This window comes from Sporisorium graminicola, chromosome SGRAM_8 (genome assembly GCF_005498985.1).
Source record: "Sporisorium graminicola strain CBS 10092 chromosome SGRAM_8, whole genome shotgun sequence".
NCBI lineage: Eukaryota > Fungi > Basidiomycota > Ustilaginomycetes > Ustilaginales > Ustilaginaceae > Sporisorium > Sporisorium graminicola.
Window position 1 is genome coordinate 1506884 of NC_043738.1, and position 24087 is coordinate 1530970.

Here is a 24087-nt window from a genome sequence, read left to right on the forward strand (position 1 = left end):
AGCATCGGTTAGACCCTTCACTGCAGGGACGCTCTAGACGCCGCTACCTCGACTACTTTACGCTCTCGGTGACGGACCCTTACAGTCTAGGCGACAAAGAGGAAACCATTTCTCAAGGCTGAGCTGTTGCATACGGTAGCCGCATGCTCACACGACAGTTTGGAGTACATCATCTCTACTTTGCAAGTGTCGAATGCTCATGCATCAGCATCCCGACTCGAAATTTGGTTTCCGCTTCTCCTCCCATCGACATACACCGAATCTCGCAGGGTTGACGGACCCGTGACAACACCGTTAGAGTGCGTCTGCTCACGATGACCATGGACATGTCGGACGATATGCTCGTCGATACGTCGTTTCCCGCACCTCAGCCATCAGTAGCAGCCAAGGAACTCGACGCTGCATCAACGACGCCTCCTCTGCTTTCTGCCGACGACGATGTAGAGCTTCCGTCAATACCAATCCCCGACGAGGCTGCTTTGGCTGCGGCGGCAGCTGCGATGGCCGCGGCCGCACAAGGTCAAGCAGAGGGTTTGGCCCAGCAGCAGCAGCAGCAGCAGCAGCAACAACACACGGCCGACCACAATGACTTGGGCGGCGCTTCAGAGGATCTCGATTCGTATCTTCTCGCTGCTGCGGCCGCTTCGGTCCATGCGCAACAACAACATCTCAGCGACGACCAGCAGAAGGCGCAGTCGGAGCAAAACTTCGACATTGCCGCTACGTCCATCCCGAATGGCACATATACCATCGACGCCTCTGTCAACGGCTCCAACGTCGACGATGCTCGAGCTCGAGCTGCTGTTCAGGACCGATGCCAAAAGTACATTGACGACCGTACACCGTTTCCTCTCACCATCGGCAATCGTACGCCAGGCGGAGTCGCTGAACTCCTCGCATCCAGCAATGTTGGTCAACATGACTCGCAAAACCTTGCCCATCTCCCACTTACTGAAGCAAAAGTTGAGTTGGGAAAGACCAGGTGTTACTGGGCGCTTCTCTCCGCAGATCATTCCAAAGGCAACGGACCGACCGGTGAAAAGCTCGAATTTGTCTATCTCGACCCCATCTTGCAACAGCACATGGCCGAGCAAGCTAGCCAGATGGTCGGCTCCGATTTTTACGACTATGTCCATCCCGAAGAGCGCGACCGCGTCTGCGATGACATGCAAAAGATCGTGGAAAGCCGCACTCTTTTTGGAAGCGTCACGCGCTGTCGCTATTCGCGTATCCCGCACATCCGCGAGCTGCTCGGTGCCTCGAACCCTCCCCGAGATCCTGAAGCAGATCGCTACGTAGAAGACGATAGCTTTGTGGCTATCGACATTATCATCAACTGGATCGGCGACGGTATGCTGCTCTGCTTCTTCCACGCCATCATTGATAAGGCTGCCGAGGACAATGACGAGCAGAACAAGTCGGAATGGACCAATTGGTGCGGCACTCCAGGAGGTAGTTTTACCGTACGTCAGTGCGACACCATCTGGAAGCAAGTCAAGGCGGTTCCACGCGAGACGATCGCCGCCTCGGGCCCCGACCACGTCTTTCAGGTCATCGAAGCGGGAGGCGACAGCCGAGTGCTGCTCAGCTGGCCTCCTCCCCGCCTCTTTTCCGGCCACCACGTCGAGGCAAATCTACTGGCGCAGTCAGACACCACGGCGTTCCAAGACGGCTCGTACTTTGCCGACGACTTTGCACGGCTTGCGCAAGGCGTATCGATCGCACCTGGATCCTCTTCGCTCTCGGACGCAAACACGAGCTGTACAAGGCGATTCCGCGCCAAGCATACCTTGACCTCCGAGGGCAAGGTTCGCAGCATCGAAAGCGTCCTTATTCCTTACGGCGGTGTCATTCTGGCTTGCTTCCACACAACCTTCCAGCAAGAGCTGCCTCCTACGGATCCGAAGCTGGTTCTGCAAGCGCGAGCTTCTCTCGAGGCTCAAGCCGAACGACGTAAGGCTGATGACCATGAATCTCCGAGCTCTTCAAACAAGCGACAGCGAACCGATGGTGGACCTGTGACAAGCGACAATTCGATGGATGCCAAGCCGCAAATGCCAACTTCGGTTGCTGCATCGACACTGTCACCATCAAGAGATGGCGCACCTGCATCTGCTTCAACAGAACCATCACTCAAACCGCAAGATTGTGTCACTGCGGCCACCGACGGCTCTCACGCGCAGTCCAACGGTCACTCTACTAAGGCAGTGAATGGGAGTCCGCCGAAACCAGTAGTGTCCAAATACCAAAAACCAGCGATCAAACCTGAAGCAAACGGTCTTGCAGCCCTGGCCAACCCGAGCCTAATGTATACTAATGCGCCTATCAAAGCCCCCGGCACGCCCACAAGCACCGCCGCCGCTGCTGCCACCAATGCCGCACGAGCAGGCTCGGAGCGCACCCCTAGCACGCCAGCTGCGAAAGCAGCCAACGGCCGCTCGAACCACGTCGCCTCTCCCTCGCCTGCTACAACCTCCTCTGCCACCGGCGCCTCTCCTGGCGCATCACCCAACAAAGCCTGCACGGGCTGCGGCAAGATCAACAGCCCCGAATGGCGTCGTGGGCCATCGGGACACAAGACCCTGTGCAACGCTTGCGGTCTGCGATACGCTCGCTCGCTCACGCGTCGCAAGAAGAAGAAGGGCAAGGACGGCGAGGTCGAGTTCATCGAGCCGACAGGCGATCCGACAGTGGTTCCGAAGAGTCGGGGTGGAGGTGGTGGTAGTCTTCCGGGTGTTCATCGGAAGAATAGTAAGAAGAGGAAGGAGGAGGAGGCTGCGAAGGAAGCTGCTACTGCCGTTGCGGGTGTCGTAGCATCCGTGTCTCCTAGTGCCAGTGCTTCGTCTGCTGAGCCGATGCAGAGCCCGGCTGCTGGCGTCGTGGCAGAAGCGAAGGTTCCGTCGCCTGCTCCAGCGGGCGGGGACAAGCTAGCTGCTTCGAAGCGGGTGAAGGTCGAGCCGGTCGAAGGCAGTACACTAGCACGCGGAAACAGCGTTAGCGACGACAAGGAAGCCTCACTGTCCGCCCTCGCACCCGCTGCTGCAGCAACCGAGGTGGTTTCGGATCCGGCTCACTCGATAGCCGTCTCGATCGCACTCGACGCCATCGCCCAAGCTACATCCTCAGCACCGCTCATCGACGCCGAAGGCCTCGCACTCCCCGTATCCAACGCAATCAGCCGCGCCATCGCTGCCACCATCAGCAGCACGGACAGTAGCAGCAGCGCCGCTCTTGCTGCTGTCAGTCCGCACACGCCCAGCGGCATCCTCTCCACCGCACCCAGCACGACAGCATCGCCGACCGCAGTGGATCTCGACCCCGCCGTCAGCGCCGCTGCGCTGCAGACGATCGAATCGGTCGTCTCGGAAGCGCTGTACAAGCAGCTCGTGCATTCGTCGCTACCGGAAACGCCGCCTGCGGATGTGAAAGGTGGCACGAAGGAGGAAGAGGGTGAAAGGCAGGTGGACTTGACCGAGGCGCTGACGGCGGATGCGATCCGCGCGGCGGCGCAGGCTGCGGTTGCTCAGGGTGTGGCTGAAGAATAGAGCGAGCGAGCTCAACAAGAATGGAATGGCGCGAGAACAGAGCGTGCGACGTGCGACGCTGCTGCTTGGTCGCTGTATGTACACTAGTTTTCTCTGATGGCTTCTTGGCGTCCCGGTGTCCAGTGTACTTATATCTTCTTTGGCTTTGAATTGTAGTTGTGCGGAACGTTGTTTGTATTTGAGTACAACTTTCAAGACCGATGCTTCTCTTTTCATCTGCATTGCGATGCGAGCGATTATGAGCAATGATTCCATCCACGGTACACAGCCAGTACACGATTTTGAGTCGGAAACAACATTGCGGGCCGACCCACGTGACAACAGGCAAAGCGAGTGATACAGTGCGAACTATCGGCCTCGGCGCCAAGCATCGGGCCGCATACAGGCGTTGGAAGGAAAGCTAAATGTAGTAAGCGGAAGCGTTGGTGCCTCTACGCCTGGTGGGGGTGTCCTGGGCGCCAGCGCCGAACGCGTCGAGCGAGAACTTGGTCTTGTTGCTCTCAACGCGCGGGCTCGACTTGAGAAGCTTGAGGTCCATCTCGATCGTCTTGCGTGGCTTGCGTTTAGACGGCGACGCGCCCTCGCCTCCCCCACCTTCTCCTCCGGAAGGCAGAGGCAGAGGGTTGGGGGACGAGGGGGTCCACGTATTGGCCCAGCTCGAGGCGAACGGTTTGGTGGGCGAAGCGGGCCAGCCGGCGGACGAGGGGGGAGGGGGGCGGTTGAAGGTGTGTGCGCCGTAGTAAGGTTCGTTGGAGCCGAGGGCGAGGTGTGTTGTCCGTGGCAGTGTGTGGAATGCTTCTGGCTGCTGCTGCTTGCGGCGCTGTGGAGAAGCGTTGATGGAAGTGGTGCCGAACACTTCGTCGTTCTCGGCGTCGGACGTGGGCGGGGTGTGACCGCCAGCACCACCCCCGCCGGCGCCGGTTTGGACTACAAGCTTTTGGATCAGCTCGGCCTGCGCCTTCATGCGCGTCTTCCAAGAGGCCACCGACTTTTCCAGATCAGCCATGATGGCGCGCTGCGAGCTGATCACGGCGTTCAGCCGCTCGATCTCCTCCTTCTCCGCCTTGGATGCGGGGGAAGAGCTAGCGTCGAACGTTGCCTGGTGCTGCAAGAGCACGCTTCGCGAGCCCGAGGCAGGAGGGGACTCGGTGGCTCCGGGTGTGTACCGTCGGTACTCTTTCACGGAGCCAGCGCGGTTGAGGCCACTGGTGAGGCTAGAGATCGGGGTGGTGGCCGCGGCAGGTCGCAACTTCGAGCCACCTGCGGTGAAAGCTTTGGTAGGTGACGAGGGGACAGACCCTCCTCCTCCGCGATACCCACCCGTAGCTCCCCCCTCCTGCGCAGCAAAGGGCACAGGCAGCGGTCGCGCCACTTTCGCAGCCGCCTCAGCACTCCTCGCCTTCTCCGCAGCCACCTCCTCCTGCAACGCAACAATCCTCGCATTGGCACTCGCGAGCTCCGCTTCGAGCGAGCCCAGCCTCTGCGCTTCTGACTCGCGGCCCGATGCGGCGGCGCGCACTTTGGCGAGCTCGATCTGCAGCGTGTGACGCTCTTCTTCGGATTGGCTGAGCTCGTCGCGGAGCGTGGCCAGTTCGCGCGTCGTGGTGGTGGATTCGGGTTTGGCTTGGGCTTGGGCTTGGGCTAGCTCGAGACGCGTCTGGTCGAGCTCGGTGCGGAGGTGTTGCAGCTGGGTTTCACGGTCTGCGAGTTCGGCTTCGCGCTGCTTGAGCTGTTCGGTGGTGGTAGTGTTGGAGGCCTGTTTGGGCTGGCTGCCGCGGACGAGGTCTTGGAATTCGGCATTGATGTCGTCGTCGTCGTCATCATCAGCGGTAGATTTTTGCTTCGACTTCCACTCGGCGACCGACGCCATCGCTGCATCCAATTCCGACTGAAGCGCTTGCTTAGCCTTGCCCACCTCATCCACCTCGCTCTCCGCCTGCACCCTCGCCGCCTTCTCCTCCTCGATCCCCTTCCTCGCCTCGGCCAACTCGGCCTCCAGCCTCTGCCTTACCGCCTCGACCTCGGCCTCTTTCGCCGACAGCCTCTGGCGCAGCACATCAATCTGATCCTGCAGCAGTTGATCCCCATCGTCGGCCCTGGCCTTCGCCACGAGCTTGAGCAGCCGGTTGGCCTCCTGTTCCTCGAGCAGCTTCTTGCGGTTCTCGCGCGCCTTGTCCTGCTCTTTGAGCGCAATCTTGCGCGCTTCGTCTCGTTCTTGCCGCAGCTTGTCGTAGGCGAGTTCGGCTTCGTCGAGCTCCTCCTCGTTGAGTCGGATCGCCTCTTGCAGCTCGGCTTGGCGCGCGTCTCGTGCGGCGAGTTCTGCTTGATGTGCGGTGATGAGGTTCTGCCGCGACTCGATCTGCTGGCGCAGCTGCCGGCGGAGTGCAGCGAGCTCGGCTTCCAGTTCGAACGGCTTGACGCCGCTCAGTGTTGCATCTGTGCTGGCGGCAAAGAGGGAGCTGGGGCCGGCGACGGGGCTGTTGTAGCCCGACCCGCTGCCGCCGCCGTTGAACTGCAAGTCGCTCATGCGCGGGCCGCGACGTGCGAGCGCCGAGGCGTGCGCAGAGCGTGCGCGTACCGGCGTACTTGGCCCCGCAGCAGCGTTTGATTCGGATGCATCGGCCGCAACACTCTGAGACGTCAAGATGAGCCGCGTTAGGTGCTCGATCTGCCCCTTGAGATTGGTGCGCTTCTTCTGCATGTCCTCGACCTCCCGCTGTGCCGCCTGTCGCTGCTGATTTAGCTCGTCCAGCTTCTGCTGCGACTCGCGCGATTCCTCCTCTGACACCGGCGCCACGACAACATCGCCCGGATTCGGTGACGGACCGTTGGCCTCCAACCTCGCGCGCAGCGCATCCAGCTCCTTCCGGTACTTCTGCAGGAGCGCCTTGTCGTCCATCGCAGTGCCCTTTTTCGCAGTCGTCACCACCAGCTTGCAGCGCTTGCCGAACTTGAGCGTCGAGAGCGTCTCGTTGGCATGCTCGCCATCGGGGCTCAGCGTGCAGATGACCGCAATGCGCGCATTGCCAGACAGCGACGTCTGCAGGATGCGCGTCAGCTTCGAGTCGCGGTAGGGTATGTGTGCCTCAGCGCCGTCCTCGGGCTCGGTGAGCTTGCCGATCACAGTGCCCAGAGTGAGGAGCGACTTGTTGATGAATGCGCCCTCCTTGCGGCGTTCTGCCTGGCTGGCTGCGCGTTCGGAACCCGCGAGGTCGATAAGATTGAGCTGGCTGATGCGCACTTCTTTGCCGGCTGCGGCAGAGGGGTTGCGGGAGCGCGATTCGATGGTCAGCTGAAAAACGCAGTGCGAGCGCGAGCTGCGTTCGTTCCAGTCCGTGGCGCCGACGTGCCGCTCATCCTGGCCGCGCTGGAGCAGGTCGAGCACCGTCTCAGCATCCGTAACAATCTCTTCGCGCAAGCCCGTGATGATGACGCGGCTCTGCTTCTGGTCCTCAATGATGCGCAGCGTCGAGGACTGCGATTGACCTGCTGCGTGGCTCGAGCCGCCTTTGATGGGCGATGCCGGGCGCTCCGTCGTCTGCAGCGATACACCACCCGACCCTGCAATGGGCGGAAGCGGAGCGAGCAGATCCTTGAGCGTCTCGTTGTAGATTTCGAGGTAGCTGACACGCAACAGAAACTCGCGGTCCGGCTCGTCGCTGATCATGGCAAACACCTGTTGCACCGCGCGCGGAATCACACCGGGCTCCACGTCACTCCCGGACATGGTGTGGGTCTTTCCACTGCCCGTCTGGCCGTACGCGAACACGGTGCCGTTGTAGCCCTCCATGGCGGCGCGCACGACAGGCGCAATGTGCGAGTGGTACATGTCATCCGTGGTCTGGCTGCCCGTGATGAGCTTGTCGAACTGGAAGTGGTAGGTGGATGTAGCGGCGTCTTCGTGGTCGAGGTCGTGGGTGGAAGGGGCGGGGGCGAGGGAGGGGGCGATGCCTGCGCGTTCGGATGAGGTGGTGCGCTTGGCGATGGCCGGGTGGTGTTCTGTGGGGACGATCTGGTTTTTGGTCGAGTCGCAGGTCCAGACGGGGGGTTCGGATGTGGTTGTGCGAGTGGGGCGCATGCGGACGCAGACGACGACATTCTGCTTGGACTCTGAGGATGACGAGCCCGCTTCTACCGCTTTAGCAGACGATGATGGGCTCGACACCACTGCGGAAGGCGCGGCGACCTCATCTTCAGCCACGGCTGCCAACGTCGTAGCCTCTGCATCTGTGGTAGTAGACACCTTCGACTCGGTGGCAGCCTTTTCAGGCGCAGTCGAAGCCGGCTTTGTGAAGGGCGATGATTTGGCGGCAGAGCCGACCTTGGCCTTCTTGGCCATTGCTGCTAGCGTTCGATGCTCTGGGTCGGAATGAACAATGGTGGATCGGCGGCTTGCCGTAATCGAGGAAGGTCGAGCGTGGATGGTGGTGGTGGTGGTGGAAGCAGTAGCTCTTGAAGTGCGTGGAGCAGACGTCGGAAGCGTAGACTTGCGCGAAGAGGCAGCTGACTGGGAGCGCGGCTTGCGAGCAGCAGTGGAGGAGCGCGCCGGACTAGCCGAAAATTTGCTGGGCTCGGATGCAGCCGATGCGGTGAGAGGCTCTGCGGTGAGACAGGGCTCGGAGGGAAGCGATACAACCGAGGCAGTAGGGGACAGCGCGGTGGAGAGGGAAGAAGCGGTGGATGTGGAAGAGTGAGCGTGCAGTAACGACAAGATGCTGCTGTTGCTGCTCGCGTTCGAAGGCAGTGAGTCGGTAGAGGAGAGCTGGGAGGAGGCGGAAGTGCTGGGGGGCAAAGCACCTGGCTGGCTGGTTTTGCGTGGCGGAGTGGGAAAGGGGGAAGCGGAGGGGGACGAAGCCGTGGATCGGAAACGAAACATGGTGTGACCCAGTGTTGCAGCTCGTGTGATGATGCGTGCCTATCTGCCACTCTTCTGCAGCTAGCTGTGCAACGCTATGCAAAGCAGTGGTACAATACGAAAACGGCTCCGGTAGCAGAGTGCAGCTCAACGACAGACCGGCTGACGATGAGAAGGTACAGCAGAAGTGCAGCTGGGCAAGCAGACGGTCAAAGTCTTGAGAAATCTGAAGGCTGTTACGGCGTGCAGATGCAGGTGATATGAGATGGGTCGGATGCAGTATAGCCTTGATGAGTTACTGTGAAACGGTGGTGGGCCTTTGGAGCTGAGAATGGATTGATATGGTGGTAGAAGTGTGTCTCAACCCCGACTTGGAGTGTGGGTTGCGACAGGTCGGTTCGTTTGGCGCTCTTGTACTGGCAGCACAGCTGCGATGGACCCATAGCGGGGACAGCGGCGGCTTTGGAAAAAGACAAGGTCGAGGTGCAGCCGGTTGTGCAGCGCAGAGAGCACACCGAGGCAGTTGAGCTGTGAGTGTTGATGTTGGCTCAAACTCTACACTAGGCTGCAGTCGTGCCTTGTTGGACGCGCGCCTCGTTTTGAAAGCTTCACGTGGTTGAGAGGGTCGGGGTTTTGATTCAATCGATGCAATGTTTGCGAGTATAATATAACACTGTGAAGGTGCTGCCCCTCTCTACAACACTCGTTCTATTCCATACACCTTTGTTCCGTTAAGGGTATAGAGTTCTGGTGTCCTCCAAATGGCCTTCTGTCATCCCTGTCAAGACATGGATCGAGGAATACCAAAATCCGAGCTGTGCTCGACAGCAGTGCAGTTATTGCAACTCGCGAATGCACGTGATGGCAGGTCGCGCCACACGTCTATTTCGCAAAGGTGTTGGTTGGAAGCCAAAGAAAGGCTCAGCCCACTCTCTTGCGCTTCGCATGGGTCAAGAGTCAGTCAGTCATGCACGCAGAGCTTGTTCTGCTTCTTTGCTAGAGTGCAGCTGCGACAGTCAACCAACGCGCCTTTCCTATTCTGGTTTTCCTGGACAAGAATCCCACACAACAAGCGAGAACCTGCTCGATCTTCTGGTTCTTTCTTCCATCCTTCCCTCCCTACTACACTTCCATTTGCTCTGTCCGCACCTTCTTCATCGTCGTCATCGCCGTTTAGCAGCTACTCGAGCTGCTGAGGCGCTTCAGCTCGCCAAGATGGCTACCGCAGCACCCATCGACTCTGCCCGTATCCGACCAGGACAGTACTCTCGTCAACCCTCTGCTTTCTCCCCTTCAGACCTCCACGGTGGCAAGGAGAATCAGCCGCTCTCTCCTCAAGTCGACAGAGGAAGATCGCCAGCAGCCTCTTCCACCGCACAACCCATCGCCATAGATCCAAAGTATCGTCTTCGAGGAAATTCGCCCGAGCATGCCGACAGAGCTTCGCGGTCCAAATTTGGCTCCTCCTTCAGCCCTAAGAAGGGTCTGCGCAGTCGCAGTCGAAACCGCAGCAGGCTGTTCGGCAAGGACAAGACCGACTCTCTCAACAGCCAGTCGGCTCCTGCTCAGCCTGCAGCAGCCACACGCACTCCCGAACAGATCGACGCCGACTTCCTCGACCTTCTCGACGAGCTCCAGGTGCAGCCCGACCTGCGCCGCAAGCTTCTCTGCCTCAACTCTACCGTCAAGGCCTCCATGCTGCAAGGACAGGCTTCGCTCAGCTTGGCTACCTTTGCGCTCGACGACGGCTCGACTTCCTTGTCTGGTTCTCCAACCAAATCCGCTCGTATGCCCATCCCAGAGCTGCTCAAGGGCCGACCAGCAAGTCGTGCCCCTTCGACCATCTACCCGTCGTCTCCTATGATGGAATCGGCTTCCAGCTTAAACTGTTCCAGCGACTCTGCCGAGCTGATGGCGCCCCCCGATACAGCCCAGCTGTTCGGGTGCGGGCCCCCTCGACAGGTGTCTTCTGGCTCGATGGACTCTAGCTCGTCGGGCTGTGCGGGGCATGCCAAGCAGCCTTCCAACACATCGCGTAGTGCGCTCCGCGACGCTTTCAAAAAGTCGACCCCAAACTTGGGTCAAGGGGGTTCGTTCATCTCTCTTGCCGCTTCAGCCGCTGGCGGCTCGGGCAGCGTAGCTGGAACGGCTCGACCTCGCTCCATGTCATTTGGAAAAGAGGTCGCAGCTTCGTTTGGCAAAGAGACTCCAGAGAGCTTTGCGACCATGCTCAAGTGCACTGATGCGAGTCGCATCGATGTGGCGCGTGTCAAGCGGATGCGGGCTGTATTGGCTGCGGAATCGCCGGCGTGGATCTCGACGTTTATTGGAGTCGAATGCGGCGGGTACCAGGCGATGCTGACGCGGCTCGACGAGCTGCTGGCTATGGAGTGGCGGGAGGAGCAGCACGACGATATGCTGTTGCACGAGCTTCTGCGCTGCTTTGTCGTGCTCAGCACCACCGAGGTCGGTCGAGCCGCACTCGCCTCGCAAGCACCCCGGCCCTTCCGCCAGCTTGTCGACCTGCTCTTCACGGATAAAAAACCAGGCGACCTCTCGACGCGCAAACTGATGATCGACATGCTGGCCATTTTGCTGGATCTCCAACTCCCCGCCTCGCAGGCGCACTCGCACTCGTCGCTCAACTACCTCCTCCAGCTCCTGCAGAACCCCTCGGACCCGGCCAAGGACGCGGTCGTCGACTTTATGAAGCAGACGCACGCGCCGCGCCCATTCAAGACGTACGTGCTCGAGGTCTCGTGCGTGTGCCGAGACTACTTTTGGATCTTCTGCCACTCGCAGAACTTCTTCTGGAGGTTCGAGGAGCTGCAGGACAGAATCGATAGCATCCAGGGTCCCAAGGTGCCCGGGGGTATGACGGGCGGTGTCGAGTTCGAGGCCATGGCGTACGTCACTGCGCACCTGAGGCTGGTCAATGCAATCGCGAGCGTGCTGGTGCAGATCAAGCCGCATCAGCTGCCCAGACCTGCGATGAGTGCCCTCGAGTTCCATCAGAGCCTGTTTGCGTCTGGCGTCGAGAGGGTGCTGGCTACGCTGAGGCGCGCGTCGCAGCATCATTATCCCACGACGCATCTAGAGGTGGCGCGGTACATGAGCTTGGCGCGCCAGGCCGGGTGTGCCTTGCCGCACCACTTGACCGATTGGCTGGAGAGCGCCAAGCTGAAAGCGGCGCCGCTGCTGCCCCCGCTGCAGCTGCCGTTGTTGCAGGCGCCTGTACAGCTTCCGCCGGCAGGACAGGCTGCGGGTCTGCTGCCGCCCATCCCCACTGCGGGCGCCGGCGCGGGGTACGGTCTAGCAGCCGCGTTCATCACCCCGTCGACGCCCGTGCGCCAGTCATCGTTCCAGCCACCTAGCGAGAACGCTGCTGCTGCTAACCCCGCAGCGAGCGGGGCAACGATGACGCGAAGCAACGCTATGCGCACCGCCTCGCAGTCGCCCACCAAGTCGCGCAGCTCCCCGAGCAAGCCCGACCGTGACGACGACTTTTGGGACTTCTCAGCAGTAGAGCCGGCGGCACCGAGACAGGTGGAAGTGGTCGGGTTTGAGCGCCGACTCGACTCGCAGTTCTCGCTCGCCGCCGAGCCGCGTGTCGGCATGCCGTCCTCGTCGACGTCCCGACGCATCCTGGGTCTCCACGATGCCGTGTCCCAGGACCTGACCGCCCTCGCACATCCCGACGCCGCGGCAAAGGGGACCGGATGCGTCGTGGCCTCTCCCCCCGCCACCGCGTCGGCTCAGCAGCAGACACAAGCGGCCATCGGCAGGGCACATGCAGCCCGACCCGGTACCTCTTCCGTCGTGGGCTCGGCCGTCAAGAAGTGGGAGAGCATGAGTGTTTCGCACCAACACCGTTAGTCGCCCCCTTTCGTGCTCTTTCACCGTAGCCAAATATCGCTAAATTGCCCTGCTCCCCTCGTACAGTCTCTGCACATCTCCGCATTTTGTCAAACACCTTCCGTTCCTCGCTGCCCCCAATCTCACCGTTCCAAGTCCACACATACAAAGCCCCTGTTGCGCACGTGCACATTAGAACGTGCACTTTATTGAAGAATCAAGCCGGGAAAGTGAGGTAAGAATACAACCAAAAAAAGGCGCCCCTTGTTCAGAGCAAGGCGACGAGGGAACGAACATGAATGGTGGTGTAGAAGAGTCGAAACTTGCGTGAGGATCAGAGCTTCTGCTGGTCCACCTTCGTGCTAGCAAGACCTGGTGTGGGGAAGTCCTCAGGCGGCGGGGGAGGTGCCGAGATCTCTCCCTTGCGCTTCAACATGCCCTTCTTGTCCAGATACTGGTCGGCCTCGTCAGCGTGGCTGAACGGTCGGGGACCTAGCAGATTCCTCATGTCCTCCCTCGTGATGACCTCCTTCTCGAGCAACAGCTGGGCCACCTTCTCGACATCAGCGCGGTGGTCCTCCAACAGCTGCGTGGTGCGTTTGTGCGCCTCGGCGACCATCTTGCGCACCTCGAAATCGAGCATCTCGCCCGTGCGCTCCGAGTATGGCTTGTGCATCGACTCCTGCTCGGTGCGGTACGAGATGGGACCGAGCTCCTTATTCATACCGTACGAGGCGCAGATCTCAAAAGCCATTCGCGTGATCTTGGACAGATCGTCCTGCGCGCCCGTGGTGATGGTGGTGAAGAAAATCTCCTCCGAGACTCGGCCGCCGAGCGTCATGCACATGCGGTCGAGCAGCTGCTCGGTCGAGAAGAGATAGCGCTCCTTGGGCAGGTACTGCGCATAGCCGAGTGCGCCGACGCCACGCGGGATGATCGACACCTTGAGCAACGGATCGGCGTGCTCGAGGAACCAGCCGCAGACGGCGTGACCCGCCTCGTGGTACGCCACCGTCTTCTTCTCCTCGGGCGAGAGCACGCGCGACTTTCTCTCGAGGCCCGCGATAACACGCTCGATGGCCATCTCAAAGTGGTGCTCCTCGATCGAGTCTGCGCCGCCACGAGCTGCGATCAGCGCAGCCTCGTTACAGACGTTGGCGACATCGGCACCGCTGAAACCGGGCGTGAGCGTGCTGAGCTTCTCGGCGAGAAGGTCGCGGTCGGTGGATGAGTGGAGCGTGAGCGGCTTGAGGTGGACGAGGAAGATGTCCTTTCGGCCAGAGATGTCCGGGCGGTCGATCGCAATGTGTCGATCGAATCGACCGGGTCGCATCAGTGCAGCGTCGAGCACATCCGGTCGGTTAGTACCGGCCAGTACCACGACGTGCTCCTCGGTGCCGAAACCATCCATCTGGACAAGCAGTTCGTTGAGCGTCGACTCGCGCTCGTCGTTGCCGCCAAAGTTGCCGCCCTTGCCACGGCTCTTACCGATGGCGTCGATCTCGTCGATAAAGATAATGCAAGGCGCGTGCTTCTTGGCGTTGGCGAACATGTCTCGCACTCGGCTAGGACCGACACCGACAAACATCTCGACAAACTCGGAACCGGAGACGGACAGGAAGGGCACACCAGCCTCACCGGCGGTAGCCTTGGCCAGCAGCGTCTTACCGGTACCGGGAGGACCGGAGAGAATGGCGCCACGCGGGATCTTTGCGCCGAGCTTCTCGTACTTCTCGGGCTTCTTGAGGAAGTTGACAAACTCCATGATCTCCTCCTTAGCCTCGTCCATGCCGGCGACGTTCTTGAACTTGGTCTTTACGTCCGTCTCCTGGTTGAACATCTTGGCCCTCGACTTGCCGATACCAAAGATGCCTCCGGGTCCGCCACCGCCACCTCCACCCATGGCGCCACCAGCAGCACGTCGCGACATCCAGAAGAGCAGACCGGCGATGAGCAGCGTGGGTGCAAAGTGAAGCAGCGTCGATGCGGTCGAGATTTCCTCATGATAGGCGACGGGGATCCTCTCGTTGGCAGGAATCTCGAGCTCACGCTGTGCCTCGTCCAGGCGTCGTTCGAAAGCCTCTACAGAGCCGACGCTGAACCAGTAAGCAGCATGTCCGCTTCCACCGGCGGGGGTGCTGGAGCCGCTGCCCGAGGCAGGGTACATGGAACCAGTGGCGTTCGAGTGTAGGTAGACCTTGACCTTGGAGCGGTTGACGACGACAAGACGGTCGACGAGGCCCTTGTCGAGGAAAGCGGTGCGGAACTCTTGCCACGTGATCTCTCGGCTGGGTTGGTCGGGTGATGTGAGACGGTAGAGCAGGTAGGTGGAGACGATGGTGGCGAGGATGGTGTTGGCGTTGATGCGGATCTCGGTGAATTGGCCGTTGGGTCCACCGCCGGAAGAAGCGCCAGAGGACGACTTTTCGTCGTTCTTCTTCTTCTTGCGCTCGGCGACATCGTCCTCGTCTGCCTCGGACTCCTTGTTGCTCTTGCTCGATGTGGGCTTCTTGCTATCGCTCTCGAAGAACTGCTTGAGGTTTTCTGGAAGACTGCCGTCGGCTTTGCCCTGGCGAGCCTCGTTGAGACCTCGCTCTACGGACTGTTCGAAATCCTTCTTCTTCTGTTCGTCCTCGTCATGCTCCTTGGCAGAGTTATTCTTCTTGTCGCCATCTTCAGCGGGAGTGGCGTAGTGACGAAACTGTAGCCCGAGTGCGTGCTGGGGCAATGCGAGCTTGGAAGAGGAGGTAAGGTGCGATCTTGATGTCGTGATGTTGGTGAAAGAACGGTAGCCTGCCGATGACGATGAGGGCAGCGATGAAGACAGCGGCTGTGTTGAGCGACAAGCCGCAAGACCGAAACGGCCTCGCGCTGACCGCGACGTTATCGAACGAAGCATGGCTTAGGTGTGGAGAAGAGGGGCGCACCAGAACGAGCACACTCGACGAAGGACCGATGCTTGAGGTGTCGTACAGCGCTGGAGACGATGGTGAAGCGTGAGCCCTTCAGAGACCGTGGTGATAGTAGAGACGGTCGAAACAAGTGGGTTCGTACAGCTCCGTGTCGATGCTACGATGCTATGAGAAGAGGCAAGTGGAAGTAGAAACAGAGAGAGAGAGGTTAAAAGGCTCCGACGAAGCTCGACTAGATTCCGATACTGACTCGCTCGCCTGGCCTTCCTTTGACTCACGCAGAGACTCGCCGTGAACTGAGCTTCGCTTGGGTGGAGAAGCCTGAAAGAAGGCTGAGTGGCGCGTCAGGGAGCCTGTCCGAAGCAGCAGTAGCAGCAAAGCTAAGCGAAAAGGCTCTCAGGTCAGCAGAGCTTTTCTGTTTCCGAAAAAAGGCGACATTTATTCAAGATCACCTGCTTCGAGCTTAGCCTCCCTAATCGGGGGTCACTGCACCGATATTGCAGCACTGTATCGGGGATGTGCACCGTAAGAGCTCTTCGTGGTATCCAGTAAATCCCTTTTCGACGGCACATCCGGTTCAGGTCGCCTAGCACTGGGAAGAGCAGCACTTCGACATCAGCATTGATGATCCTCCTGTCTTGTGTACCTCTCTTGGCAGGCAGAAGAAGGCGCAAAGTCGCCGAAAGTATCAAGTGCAGCGAAACAAAAAGGGGGTCTAAAAAGGAGGACACGAAATGCATGTTCGAAAAGGTGACCTCAAACTCAGGGTTACACCTGCTTTGACGACAGATCCGGGAACTGACATGGCAGTGTCCGTGGCGTGGAAATCACATCCAGAGATTCTGCTGGTGAGTTTCACGACACCGATGTCCATCGGGACGTCATTGCTCGCTGCTGGGAGGACGAGCTTCTGTCATGGTCAGCTCGTTGCTTTGCTTGACACGTCCAGAAGGGAATGGCTACGGGCAAAGGTGCAAGGGGTAGAGAGCAGCAGCACTATCCACTGCACAAGCTATGCAGACGAAGATTTGGGGCCACTCGGATGCTGCGACGGAGATTGAAGCTGCCATCGAAGACGGCAACAGCATAAAACGAGCTGCTCGCCTGCATCTGTCTGAGCTTGGTTATGCATCGACGTCGCCGTCGGAGAGTCCGCTGTCTGAGTTTGTCGGTGCTTGGCCGTCGACCCTGGACCACCTAACTCGCTCGATCCCGTGGTAGAGAGCAAGGCACGCTCAAACTAGCGTCCCTCATCTGCCTCAACGAGCAAATCCGACAACAGACAGCGTAAGAAAGGTCAGGCATCTTCTTGAAATGAGCCAGAAATAGGCAAGGCTTGACCGACGGACTCCTGTCAACTGATCATCAAACGTTTTAGTCTCAAAAAGCATAGCCGAACACGTCCGGGCCTAAGCATCGATGGCAACAGAAGGTCTCCGCTCTCCCTTCTTTCAACGCCTGCTCCACGGCTTCAGGATGGTCCATTGTTCTGCATCACAAGTGGCGATCCAACCCTTTGCCTTTGCAGCTCCGTTCCCTCGTTGCAAGCTACAGCCGAAAATGTCTTGACACACAGAGAGAGCGCAGCGATTGCATGGACCGAGCGGCTGGCTTGGCACCAGAGCATTACCACTTGTGCATGACATCAGCACCCAGTCCGAATGACCTGCAAGGTGTCAAGCGTTCGAGTTTGCAAAAAGAAGCATGCGAGCGGCTCGAGTTGTCCGGATGGCGAGCAAGAGAGCTGACCTTGAAACGGCTCAAGTGTGTTGGCAGGCAGACTATCGTCTCTCTGTTCCGTTATTTTTCACCCTAGGTTCATCGGCTTTTTGTCTGTCTTCGCCTGGCGCAAATCCCGTCATCGTGCCATGCGAGCCGAATGGCTGGCTGGCTGGCTAGCTGGCTGGTGGTGACAGCCAACGGAAAAAGGTTCGGTTCTGCTCCCTCGGGGTTTGTGTACCCGCCGAAACACTTGGACCTGACCCTTTCCCTCGCCCTCGCCCCGTCCCCAGCGAGGTATATCGTAAGCTTGCCCTCCTTTCGGTTCGTATCGGAGGGAGGGTGAAGGTGTGTTCGGCATCGAAAGGGGGCATTGCAGGCGGATTCATGTTTGTGCAAGCGTGATCGGAGAGAAAGACCAGCGTCACATGCTGCAGGCACAATGCAGTTTTAATTATTTATGTAAGTTATATTTTTTATTCTGGCTCAGCCAGTCAGTGGGCGCGGCCGAGCCGACGCACGACTTGGGCACGCACGCACGCACGCACGCACGCAACACAAACGCAAACGCAAACGTAAATGCACACGCACACACAGACCGTTTCTTTTTTGCGCATCTGATCTCGTCTCACCTCATCTCAGTCGTCGCCGCCGCCGTTTGTTGTTGCTCTCGCTCTCGCATTCTTGACATCGCCAACCAAAAGCTTGATGGATCGCATTGCATTCGCTTTGGATGGGATCATCGCCGTCAACTCTCCACCGGCTCCTCCCCTCCCTTGTCGTGCGATCAAACCCTAATCACCCGCACCCGCTACTCCCGTCCGCTCACACGAGCTCTCTTTCCCGGCATCTTGGTTTTAGATCGCCGTCCGCTTCTCCTCCTCCTTCGTTTTCTTGACAAGCAAAAGCCCGCTCCGCCCTTCGCCTTCTTATCCGGGTGGCTGGCCCTCGTCCTCGTCCCCTTGTTTCGGTACGTATCCGTCATCCAGCTTGGGTCTAGCCTCGCTTGCGTCTGTTTCCAAGGGTCCATCCATCCATGAGTCTGTCCCGCCTCTGGCCCCCCATCCGAAGCGCCCGACGTTCCCCCTACGACGGGTTGCCCCTCCGCTTGCGCCTCCCTGTGCCGTCCCCTCCGTCGAGCTTCCACGAGAGCCATGCAACCCACATGCGCCTCCCGCCTGGATGAAGGCGAGCGTCCTCGCCATGCAGCTGGCTGACTGCCTGTCCATGCTGCTCCTCGCGCTCATGTCCGCTCTCGTGATTACATTGCCTGTCCCCCCTTCGTTTGATCGTTGTCGTACCTCCCGCCTTGTGCAGTCGTCGTCGTCGCCGCCGCCGCCCTTCCCTCGACCTCAGTTGTCGCCGGCACGGAGCCACTCGTCCCTTCATTGCCGGGGCATTACCGTCGTCACTTTTGTCCTCCCTCCATGCCGGCACACCCTGTTGCCGCTCCTTAGCCTGTCTGTCCGTCCGTCCGTGAAGCCGGCGTTGGCTCGCATCATTTCTGCCCTTTCGAGGCTCGCCTTGCACCCTCATTAACTCCCACGTGCGCCTTGACGTTCGTTGCTAACCGTCCTCCGCCATGCACTGTGCATCATTCGGTTGCGAAGGTTCTCACCTCGAACTCTATCTTGCCTGTGCCGGTCTCAAATCGCCGTGACACGAATGCTGCGACCGCTTGCCTTGATCGCATCAGGTTGTTCTTTCATACTCTCGCTTTGCTCATCGCATACTGTTCTTGATCTCCACCGCTAGCCTATCCGCGGACTCGGTTCCGCCATGCTCAGCGCCAGGTGTCTTTCCACATGGATTTCGCTCATGCTCTGCTACAGCTGAGTTCGCCATGGCTGCCTGGCTCTAGACTGGAATGCCGTTCGCCAGCTGGCAATGTCGTCACAGTAACGCCTGTGTGTCGGCTTCAGCCTTGCTCTGGGTCATGGCTTCAGACCCTTTCGATGCTTCCTGTCGTGTCGTGTATGAACCCGTCTCGTTTTCATCTACGCTATGGATCGTATGCTACTCAACAGAGACATGCTTACTGACGCCAACCGCACCTATCTTTCTTCTACCTTTGCAGGAACGGCACAGATACCACCGTAGAGCAGCACGCGGCATCGCCTAGAAGCGGGCGTCGCCTAATCTCCGTCGTTTCGCGATGAATCCGCAGGGGTTGCAGTTCCCGCTCGGCTTCCCGCAATCTCAACAGCCCAACTTCATTGCGGGGATCCAGCCGAGCGCCGTCTCTGCTGCTTCAAGTCAGATGGGCATGCCTGCCGTCAGCGATTCCAGCAACATGGGCTCTCAACTGCAAAATGCAGCTCAAATGGTTCAGGTGAGTCTTTCATTCGTTGTTTCGTGACAAGGGTGGCCTCGGTGCAAGGTCATGACGAGGGCCAAGCGATGCGACAGCACGAACAGAAGACAGAGGCAGAGGAGGCTGAGCAAGCAGAGGAGGCAGTCGACCCCGATCGGTTCCCGATCCACGAGAGGATTGCATCCAATTGCGGCCAGATTGGATTCGATCTGGAATCGAATCGAGTTTGCAATTTGGGACGGCTCAATGCGATCGTGAATCGGTCAGTGGCTTGGCCAAAAGGAACCGTCGCGCGTCTCGTGAGCGAGCGAGAGCGCTCTTTGGCTCGGCGAATGGCGGCCTGTTGCTCTTCCATCATCTCGCACGCTTCCATTCGGTCTTCTAGCCGCCGCGGCCTCCTCGCCCTTCTCCGTGTTCCGTCTCCCTCCTCCGTTCCGCCTCTGCCTCTGCCTCTGCCCTCCGCCCGCGCCTTGATCCCGACACGATCTCTGCAGCGTCGCGCTCTGTTGGTGTATTGGCGCACGCAGCCGTCCTCGTTTCATCATCACGCCTGCTACCCTTAAGAGATTCGGACGCGGCCGTGTCGAGGCGAGGTGTGTCGCGCACATCTATTGATGCCAGCTATCTTCAGCGTGTTCGCGTCCTTGGCCCTCATTCTCGCTCGACTTGCGACCAGACGCTGACATTAGTCGATACCCTTTCTAAATCTTGATCCTTCACGTTCGTTTCACCCCGACCCCCTCACGCGTCACCCGATACCCCGGACTTCGATTTGACCACCATGCTTCAGTCAATACGCGCCAATATCGCCGCGCTTCAACGCCAATGGGCGGTCATTTCCAGTCAGCCTGACGGGCCTACCAAGACCAGTGCACAGCAGCATCTTGCATCGCAGCTCAAGCGCTTGCAGATGATGGAGCAGTCGGCCATCCAGTCGATGGGCGCCCATATTCCACCAGGCGCCCAGCTCAATCAAGCTCAGCAATCAGGTCAGATCAACATGCAGCCACAACAGGCACAGCAACAGCAACAGAATGCCATGATGCAAGGTCTTAGTCCGGCGCAGCTCGCGCAAATGCAGCCTCAACAGGGCCCGAACGGCAACACTATGGACCTTGGCTTTGGCGCATCACAGCAGAACGACCTGAACCAGCTTCAGCAGCAACAACAACAACAACAGCAGCAGCAGCAGGCACAACAACAGTCACAACAACAGTCGCCCTTTGGCCAGCCAGGAATGCAATCGCAACAGATGCAGGCAAACCAGTCTCAACCACAGCAGCAAGGTTTCAACCCAGCACAGGCAGCAGCAGCGAGCCCGTCGACGCAAGGTGCCGCGGGTCCTGGCATTGCAGCACCGACCGGCGGTGCCAAGCGCGACTTTGTTGGTACCGTGCGCAACTTCATGCAACAACGCGGAACGCCTTTTCCCCCACAGCTCTCCCTCAGCTTTGTGGGTCCAGCCTCTTCCAACTTGCCCGGCGACACAAAGACGATCGAGCTGCAAGCACTTTTTGCTGCCGTCATGCACTTCGGAGGCTCTCAGCGCGCTACACAGATCCCTGGCTTCTGGGCCGTCATTGCTAGCCGGCTCGGCCTCAAGGTTGGCCCACCCGACGGCACCCAATCCGCTCCGGATGCCGTTCCGAGTCCAGGCGAGGTTCCCGACCGCCTCTCTGGCTTTTACCGCGATCGCCTCTCGGCATTCGAGCAATTCTGGATGTCACGCATGCCACAGCGTCAAGCCAGCGGTCAGAGTGAAGCTGCGGGTACTCCTTCGGCTCCGGGTCCCAACGCGACCGCAACGGATCCCAACACTCAAGCAGCCCAATCGCAAACCGCACAGCCACAGCACATGCAACAACAGCCGGGGCAGCAACCGCAGACCCCGCAACAGCAACAACAAATCTCTGCGCAACAGCAACAGCAACCGCATCAGCATCAGCCACAGCCACAGCCACAGCCACAGCAGCAGCAGCAAGGAGCGCAGCAAGCAGCAGCTCCTGGACAGCCTGCCGCCAACCGACCCGGCGCCCCCGCTCAGGTCACACCGGCAAATCTTCCTGCCAACTTGCACCAGCAGATGCTCCAGCTGCAACACCTCGTGGCGACAGGTCGCATTACCTCTCAGCAGGCTCGCGAGCGTTTCGTTGCCATGCAGCAGGCTACACGCCAACTGATGGTCAAGCAGCAACAGCAGCAGCAGCAGCAATCACAATCTGGCTCATCAAGCGATGCTTCGCAGGCACAGCAACAGCAGGCACAGTTCCAGCAAGCTCAGCAGCAGCAACCGCAACAACTACAACAGCAGCAGCAGCAGCTACAAAGCGTCGGGATGCCCAACGGCTCCCAAGGGTTCCCTGGGATGCCGCCAATGAACCAGGCTCAGCCATCGCCGAGCTCGACGCAACGCGGGACCCCCGCCGAGGCATCTCCGGTGCCGAATCAAGGTGGCCCATCTGGCAACATGCCAGGAGCACACCCAGGCCTGTTCAACGACCCCAGCACGATGCTTGCCCAGCAACAGCAATTCCAGCAGCAAGCACAGTCTGCAGGTCAGCCTGGTCCCCACGGTGTGCCGCAGTGGCCAACACAAGCATCTGCGGGCATGCCGCCCTCTCCGACCAAGCCACAAGCGATGAACGGTACCATTCCAAACACACCAACGACCGCCTCCAAGCCGGAGCCAAAGCAGACAAAGAAGAAGCGCAAGAAGACGGACGGCGGCTTGACCACGCCCTTGCCTGCAGGCGTTGGCGTCGGGGTCGGTGCGGACGTGAAGCCACCGGTTGCACACCTCGGCGATCAACCAGGCGGTTCCGGGCCGATGGCGGGTCAGTCGCCGATCGGAGCGCCTCCCGCACCGACTGCAGCGCCACCTCAGGCTGAGAAGCAGGTCATCCCAGGAACATCGCAGCCTGTCGGACCTCCTGCGCCTCCTCAGAAGCACAAGATCGAATACCTGCCCATCCGACGCGACGTCCACACACACGGAGGCTGGGATCTCTCGTTGGTCGAATCTCAATATGCGCCGGCGATGCTGACGCGAGGCCGCCCACGAACGCTGCGCGAGCTAGGTCTGGTGGACGTGCAGGGATTGACCATGTCGTTGCGATCACGCCTCGACTTTGAGATTTCGTATTCACTCAACACGCTGTTGATTCTGTCAGCAGGAGTTGGCGCTGCGCCTAGCTTTCAGTTCGCATTGGCTGCGTGCGAGGACCTGCTCGAGGAGCTGCTGGACTTGCTCGAAGAAACGAGTTTCCGAGGAAAAGCAGAGGATGTTGCGGCACAAAATCTAGACGAACTCGTCTCGCAGAACATCGCGCACGGTGGATCCGCGCGTCGTCCATCGAAGCGACAGCGCCGGGAGAGGGGCATCGACTCGTTGCCGACCTACCGGGATTGGATCGCAGCTGCAGCAGCAGAAGAGGCGGAGCTCAAGATTTGGAGGCGCAGAAAGGCAACGCGGTCACGTTCGACGGCAGGCAGCGTTCTTAACGGCGGCAGCGAGGCGGATTCGCTAGCTGGAACTTCGACAGCAGCCTCGAGCTACGATGCGCTGGATGGCACGACGATCTCAACCAACGGCGTCGAGTCGGAGCAAGAGCGGTCGACAGAGAACAAGGCGGCGACCGCCTTGACAATTTTGACCATCATCAAGAACTTCAGCACCATGCCTGAGAACATGGTCTTCTTCAACAAAACGCCTAGGCTGCTGCGGGTGCTGGCGCGGCTGTGCCAGAGCGATGCCGAGCGTGTGCGTGCCAGTCAAGGCGGCGACGATGACGTCGATGATAGTCTGGCCTTGGAGGGCGGTCAAAGCACAGTATTCACGACGACCGAGGCGCTGCGTGTGCGCAAGGAGGTGCTGGTGGTGGTGTCGAACCTAGCGGGCGAAGTGCTTGCGCTCCGCAGTCAGAGCGCAGAAACGGTGCAAGCGCTGTACGAGCTGCTGGCCTCGTTCATCTTGGAAGCGGGCGCGGTGGAAGAGATGGACCACGTGGCCGAGATCGCCGAGCTGGCGGCTTCGCTGCCACCTGGAGCGCCTGCCCCGCCCGTAATTCGACGCATCCCCTACCATGCGGATTTGGCACTGGACGCGCTGTCCAAGCTGGCGCTGCCGGACGACAACCGGGAGGTGCTGGGTGGGCTGATCGATGGGCGAGACCTGGAGCGACTGGTGGACGAGATGGTCAAGATGCTGCCGGTGACGGACGCCGACTTCAAGGTGCTCAACACGGAACATCGCTTGGGCTACTGCGAGCGCCTGTCCATGTGTCTGTACAACCTGGCGTTTCTCGCGCCTCCGTCGGTCAAATTGCGCCTCCGTCGCATCCCCGGTCTGTCGGGTATCGTGCTTCGCATTGTCAAGAAGCTGGCACGCGCAACACCCGACTTCTCGCGCAACCCGTTCTCGGTGCTCTGCAGGCGACTTGTGGAAGCGCTGCGACTCATCTCGGACGGGCAGGACATGTTTGGCGCGCCGGCCCTGCTCGGGTTCGGCTTCGCAGACGACGCGAGCGCGGCAGCAGCCAGCAGCCTCGGCAGCAAACAGATCGGGCTGCTGCTCAACGACGAAGAGGGCGTCGTGGAGATCCTGGGCACCAACGAGCTCGACGGTGTGCTGAGCGACGAGCTGTACGCTCTGATTGCGAGCGGTTGAACCACGAGCGCGCACTGAAGTGGTGTAGGTTGCAATCGAGGTGATTGAAACGGATTGTGTCAGTGTGCTCAGTCAAGGGTCGTGGCGGGTCTGTGTGTGAGTGGGCGAGGTTGAGCATGAAGCATGGTATTGGACGGAAAGGCAGTGATGAGAGAACGAATGGCGGTACAAGTGTAATGAGGATCTAACGACGGATGGCGAACAAGGGCGAGGGAGAGCTA

General features: G+C 59.7%; 5 protein-coding genes across 5 annotated transcripts; 3 read left to right on the forward strand and 2 right to left on the reverse strand.

Annotated features, from left to right (window-relative positions):
• Positions 1-314: 314 nt before the first annotated feature.
• On the forward strand, positions 315-3545 carry EX895_006268 (uncharacterized protein; the record flags this gene model as incomplete). The annotated part of the gene is made up of 1 exon (XM_029886860.1): positions 315-3545. One exon carries the CDS (start codon positions 315-317, stop codon positions 3543-3545), a length of 3231 nt encoding a protein of 1076 aa, XP_029737173.1.
• A 400-nt stretch (positions 3546-3945) lies between these two features.
• On the reverse strand, positions 3946-8421 carry EX895_006269 (uncharacterized protein; the record flags this gene model as incomplete). The annotated part of the gene is made up of 1 exon (XM_029886861.1): positions 3946-8421. The coding sequence occupies one exon, from the start codon at positions 8419-8421 to the stop codon at positions 3946-3948; it is 4476 nt and encodes a 1491-aa protein (XP_029737174.1).
• Positions 8422-9615: 1194 nt separating this feature from the next.
• Positions 9616-12276, forward strand: EX895_006270 (uncharacterized protein; the record flags this gene model as incomplete). Its single annotated transcript, XM_029886862.1, has 1 exon — positions 9616-12276. The coding sequence occupies one exon, from the start codon at positions 9616-9618 to the stop codon at positions 12274-12276; it is 2661 nt and encodes an 886-aa protein (XP_029737175.1).
• Positions 12277-14030: 1754 nt separating this feature from the next.
• On the reverse strand, positions 14031-15154 carry EX895_006271 (uncharacterized protein; the record flags this gene model as incomplete). Its single annotated transcript, XM_029886863.1, has 2 exons — positions 14031-14035; positions 14119-15154. The coding sequence occupies 2 exons, from the start codon at positions 15152-15154 to the stop codon at positions 14031-14033; spliced, it is 1041 nt and encodes a 346-aa protein (XP_029737176.1).
• Positions 15155-19041: 3887 nt separating this feature from the next.
• EX895_006272 (uncharacterized protein) lies at positions 19042-23866 on the forward strand (the record flags this gene model as incomplete). Its single annotated transcript, XM_029886864.1, has 2 exons — positions 19042-19218; positions 19991-23866. 2 exons carry the CDS (start codon positions 19042-19044, stop codon positions 23864-23866), a joined length of 4053 nt encoding a protein of 1350 aa, XP_029737177.1.
• Positions 23867-24087: the final 221 nt, after the last annotated feature.